Raw genomic sequence first — 6,000 nt, 5'->3', positions numbered from 1 at the left:
TGAACAACCTGGTAGTTAAAAGGTTAAGCATTAAAGAACAAAAACATTTTTATTTTTTTTAAAGTCTTAACAAAAGCTTTTTGTAGAACAGTGGAATTTTCTTTCAGTGGCCTAACTTTTAGTCCTCAAAGAGATGAATGGTTAAAAACAAACACAATTCCCACTTCATTGTTCACAGTGTGTAACGTGTGTGTCTACTTTATACAACAAAAGACATTCAGTTGTATTATAAAGTTCATTACTGACATAACTGAAGGTTAAACTCTTTCACAAGCAGCTTTTTTTTTATACATAGTGTCTGAAACCTTTTTCATATAAAAAAATATATATAAAATACTGTAGAAAAGATCCACTTTAAATGTTTTAAACCATGTTTGGAAAAGATAAAGGCCGATATAAAACAGAGAAAGTAGATTCAGAAGAAAATGGGTTTGGTTATGTAAGTATAAACCCTGCATACAAGCTTTATCAATCTGTAAAATATTAATCTAAATATAGAGGTCAGTTGTTGGCACTCTTTCCTCACAAAAGGTATTTAGAACTTCTAGATGTCTGAAAAACTTTCTACAATATTTTTGTTTAGGACTTTAAAGTTAACCAAAATGTAATAAAGATTGTTATACTTATTTGCAAGATGTTAATGTATTAAAGATACAGACATTTATATTACACAAATATAAAATTGCAGTCCAAAGTGTAAAAACGAGCACCTTTAAATTAAACATAAAAAATACAAGAATTTTACATCATTATAATATATTCAACAATACTGCGTAGTTGGAGTTTAATACTGTTTTATAACGACAAAATATTCAATTTCAGCTCAGTAATCAAAAACCTTTATGCCTACAGTACATTGAAATATTAAGTGTTTGTGAGCAGATTTCAGGTTGCATTCACCAATCAATTTCATTATAATTACATAACTTTTCCAGTCATTTTAGAAGCCTGTACTCAAATATTGTACATGTAGAAAGTAGAGTTTTTCAGATATACCGTAATAATAGATTTAAAAAAATGCTAAATTGGCCAGAATTTCAGGAAGACTTTTATAAATTGCTACAATTTTAAGTTGCTGCAACACAATGAATGAATAATGAAGGGGTACAAAATAAGAGAAAAAGTTGGGAACCAATGCAGTAATTCACATGTGTCAAATTCGACCCACTCGAGAAAGTAAAAATGATAGAAAAAACATGGAACATTTTTCAAATTACCAACTATTTCAGTTGTAGATATCACAGCCCCTCCAAATACAAAAATTCAATTAAAATCCACAATATTTACAGAACTCGGTTTTTTAGCTCTTATATCAAACATGTCGGCAGTCATTTTTAATTTGACATTGTTGAAAGAACTCTCAATTTTTCCAAAGTCTGGCAAATAGTCCTCAAATTATTTCACAAAATTTCATCAAATTTCCAAAATCAGGGATATTTAAATAAAGATCCTGGAGGGGCTTCTATACTCACATACTTTATCACTTACAGTATATTATACGTGGAAGTGCAAACCAGGGAACATTTCTGTTGAATTGGCACCGAAAATCTGTAGCCTGCAATCTAATGGCATGGAAATTATAATATGGGAACCATTAGAACCAAGTTACAGTTCTATAGCTTATAGTTCTATAGGTAACAATTATTAAAATATGTTTCGTATCAAGTTTACCTGTCACTTTTCTTGAAGATCATTTTTTAAAAAAAATTAAATCTAAGGGTATACTGACAGAGAAAAGTCTCAAACATTCACACCAAAAAAATAAAACCTTTATTTTCATATATATTTATTTATATATATATTCTAAAGCTGATTTAAGACATGGGTCAAAACTGACGCGTCATCGTAAGGGATGCCAACAGAAAGCTAACATAAGGAAGGTTACGTTTTATGTGTTTATTATTTCAGGAACAGTAATTTTGATTAACTGTAATTGAAATTTAATAGTTGAGAACGTAATTCTAATTGACTTTCAGGGAAAAAATAATAATTGTAGTTGTACCCCAACCCTGACGTGAGAGCAAAGAAAAGTGATTCACAGTTTAGTTCACATGGACTTCTGTTTAGCATGTTTTGAACAAAATTATTGTTAGCAATAAAAAAAAAAATGTAATTGATTGTTTTGCTTTTAGACTTATTTTCCGAGTTCTGCTTTGTGTTCGTGAACGCACCATAATTTTTGCGTCTATGCGCGTTCACGTTTTGCTCTGCGCGTCCCAGTCATGTGACCGTGCCTGTCTACGCCTGCGCACACAAATTCAAGATGGCGGAGAGTGCGGAACTGAAGGTAAGGCGCCGCCTAAAGTCGCTGATAATTTACCCGCTTTAGGGCGTTTGAACGCGGCACGCTGCGGCTGTCGGCTGGCTAGGGTTCCGGGGGGCTGAGCCCGTCCCGGTTCCTGGCTTTATGGCTGTGGGGCTGCACAGAAGTGTGTGTTGATGTAGCGGCGCTGGTTGTCGGAGCGAACGGTTTTCTCCCGCTTCTCACTCCAGCTGCTGAGACCCGGAGTGACACCGAGCCGGTGCTCTCCTGGAGCCGGTGTGTGTGTCTGTTAGACTGGGCTTTACTGGTCCGATATGGTCTATTTAGAAACAATTGCAGACATGGACACTGTTTAAATGACAGTGGCTTTACGTCCGTCGTTGGTACAGAGTTAAATCCCACTTTTTTCTGTTTATCTGTTGGCGGCATGTGTTCAAATGGAAATGTGCAGCAGTGTTTATGTTTAGTCTGTTGTTTTCATAGCTGGACTCTGATAATAACACACACTGTACCTGTTGATACAAACATATAACTCGTTAGGGTCTCTCTCTCTGATACCAGTGTGTATGTTGGTTTTACTGGGAAGTACGCTCTGGTTATTTATGAGAGAACACGTTTAGTCAGTGTAAACATGACAGCGGCTTTACGTGTGATGTTGATCATGGGTTAAATCTACACACTTTCCTTTTCTTGAACTGGTTTGCATGTGTTCAGCTGCAGCTGTGTTTTAGTTTATACTGGTTTGCCATTCTGAGCCTCTGGTATCAGTGTTGTTTACCTGTTGATTCTCCTGCACCGTTATGATTGGCTTGGATGTTAGAATCAAAGTATGTCAAACTCATTGTAGCCCAGGGCCTGGTTTTTCAAAAGGTTTAATCCGGAATAAATTGATTCTGATTTGGTAAAAAGTCTTTTTTCTTCTAATCAACTTGCATGCTAAGCACTGAGTGACCAATATCTGGAACTTATATTTAATTATATATTTTACTTACTTTACGCTCAAGGTTTTTGAAGTTGTATAAACGTTTTGAATGAATACATTTAAGTTCTCCCCTTAAATTGTCACCATTGTCTCTTGCTTTGAACAGTTTTTGTGGATTATTTGGTAGTTTCTAAAGCACAGCTTTGTGAGCTGTGAACACCGTTTTAAAAGTTTCTAAATCGAAAAATTTTAAGAGTTGGGATTTAAAAAAACAAAAGGGATTAGTGTGATCTCTGTAACCTGCATGTTTAACTCATTCAGTGCCAGCCATTTTCAGAATTTCTACCCCCCTGAGTACCAGCCGTTTTTGAGCATTTTGACTGATTTTTAAAGACCCACAGAATATTTTGTACAATGACTATCTGAAATCTGATTCCGAAAGACTGAAGCCTCTACTTTCACCAGACATTTTTTTTGTTTGTTTCTGGCTTGTTTTCATTCTCCCGTAATCTGTCGTAATCAGAATAGAGCAAGTTTTACTCAAATCTTCAGTTTCAGAGCAAAAAGCTGAGAAAACAGCCTTTTTTCTAAAAAAAAAAAACCCTGTCAGTGACTTTAAAGCTATTTTTTTATGCTGTGGTGACAACGACCCTAAAAAAATTCATTTTGGTCTATCATTAGTTTCCAGCAAAGCTTGTGGTCAATCAAAATACCTGACTTGGGCTGTCACATTTTTTTACTTTTAATATCTTTGATGACTACAGAGTGGGTTTCCCCGTACTGTGGTTTGTTGCTTTTTGGCAGAACCATCTCACATCCTTTTTCACGTTCATGTACAGTCCTTTTTTTTTAATCTAATGAATGACACGACGACAACAGTGGTTTTGAACCCTGTGGGGTAGAAACCTGCTGCGTCTTTGTCAGGGTTGGAATAGTTGTAGCTACCTATAACACATTCTAGTCTTTATAGTCTTAAAACACAATAGGATAAGATCTAAGGCAGCTATTGATCACAGTCTTGGGTTATTTTTAGGTTTTCCCCCTGCTGTGTTTCCACCCTGCCCACTGCTCTGTTTCTTTGGATCTGGACACACTGGCCAATACACAAGCAGATCAATCAGTACTGCTGCTCCGTCATAAACAACAGCTTTAATACTACTGCGAACTGCAAATCAAAATGTTAGCATTTTAATGATATCTTTATGATAAATAGATGAGCTGATTTACAGGGTAATGTTACAGTTAGGTTGGATAACAAGGTTTGTATTAGGGATGCAACAATACAGTCAGCCCACGGTTCAATACGTACTTTGGTGTTTTGGTCACGTTTCACGATTTGATTCGGTTCTGATGGCTTCGGTCCGTTAAAGAGTTTCCGTTGTTAAATGTTTTAAGTACATTTTAGCTACTTTTTTCATTTTATACCTTTTTAATTTACTTTGAAGCAAAGCAAAATTCATATACATTCCTGTGTAGAGCTGGGCGATATATCAAGATTCAACATATAGTGAGTTTTCTGTTTTGGCGATATAGAAAATTACAACATCGCCTATATTGATATACATTTTTTTTTTTTTATAGCAAAATACTTGTTTTAGAGATCGCTGCTTTCACTACTTCTCAGAACAGCATAAAAAGCAGAGTTAGATGGATTTCTGAGTGTGTCCCAACTTAGACCTTCCTCCAAACAAGCCACACTACAGAACTCACTCACACGTGCTGTCCCTTATAGGAGAAAAAGACTAAAGTGGCACCTTTTTTTGCAACTGTTTGTTAATAAACAAGCTTGTTTGGCATATTGCGTGTGCAAATTTATCGCAGACTTCATTTGAATTAAATCTATCGAGATTTGTATAGTTTATTGCCATTTTGAGAAAAAATATCGATATATGAGTTTTGGTCCATATCGCCCAGCCCTATTCCTGTGTATGGTGTATTGTATGATACAAATAATCAAAACCTAATAAAATACATATAAAATAAAATAACACTTCCAGAGGACACGTGCTTAACCGTGGCAGCCCATATAAATTACAAACGAGGGAAATATTGTATCAAAATTAAAATAAACAAAAATTAATTACTTTCAATAAATAAACCTGTACTTCAGGAAACTTAAACTGGCCATTTATTTATTATCCCCCTCCGCAAAGTGAAAGGGGGATATAGGTTTGAGGTTCGTGTCCCCATCCGTGAATTTGTCCAAGGTAAAGGGGACTGCTTTTCTCGAAAACAGTTTGAGATATGATAACCAAATTCGGTCTGTGGCTTCAGGGTATCAATACCTTGATGGAGTTCGAAAATGAGAAACGCACAATTATTTTTTCAGGAGTTATTGCCCTTGTTCCATTTTTTTACTCTGTTTGAGGTATCTTCAAAGGGGACAGCTTTTCTCAGAAACTGTTGGACAGAGAATAACCAAATTTGGTGTCAGGCTTGAGGGTATAAATACCTTGATGGAGTTCCAAACTTAGAAGCATGCTTTTATTCTTTACGAAGTTGCGGCCCTTAGTAATTTTATATTCTGATGTGATAAAATGTTCTTATGTATACATCTGAGTTCTTAGATTTAGGACATTTTGGAAAAGGTTGTAAGTTATAATGACAACGGATCTGGCGGGGGATGTCTTCTTGTTTATGTTGTATTTATTAACTCACATGGTGGGGTTTTTTATTCCCTGCGGGCTGACTTAAAGGCAAACTCAATTAGAGAGATATACAATGCGCAGAGTCGGAGCCTATACGCCAAATCATATAAACCTCAGTTTACAAGTCAGTATTGACAACACTGGGAGAAGTCACTATTTCATTATAG

At 35.5% G+C, this 6,000-nt stretch overlaps 1 protein-coding gene across 2 annotated transcripts in view; it reads left to right on the top strand.

Annotated features, from left to right (window-relative positions):
* Nucleotides 1-2,237: 2,237 nt before the first annotated feature.
* LOC114461199 (E3 SUMO-protein ligase PIAS1-like) overlaps nucleotides 2,238-6,000 on the top strand; it is a 77,825-nt gene continuing 74,062 nt past the window's right edge. Inside the window, exon 1 of one of the 2 annotated variants that reach the window (XM_028443106.1) lies at nucleotides 2,238-2,287. In XM_028443106.1, coding sequence (XP_028298907.1) covers nucleotides 2,264-2,287 — 24 coding nt within the window. In that variant the 5' untranslated portion in view covers nucleotides 2,238-2,263. The remainder of the gene's footprint in view (nucleotides 2,288-6,000) is intronic. The other variant, XM_028443105.1, reaches the window with a different exon arrangement.

This window comes from Gouania willdenowi, chromosome 3 (assembly GCF_900634775.1).
Source record: "Gouania willdenowi chromosome 3, fGouWil2.1, whole genome shotgun sequence".
In the NCBI taxonomy this organism is placed as follows: Eukaryota; Metazoa; Chordata; class Actinopteri; order Blenniiformes; family Gobiesocidae; genus Gouania; species Gouania willdenowi.
This window is presented reverse-complemented; position numbering and strand designations above follow the sequence as displayed.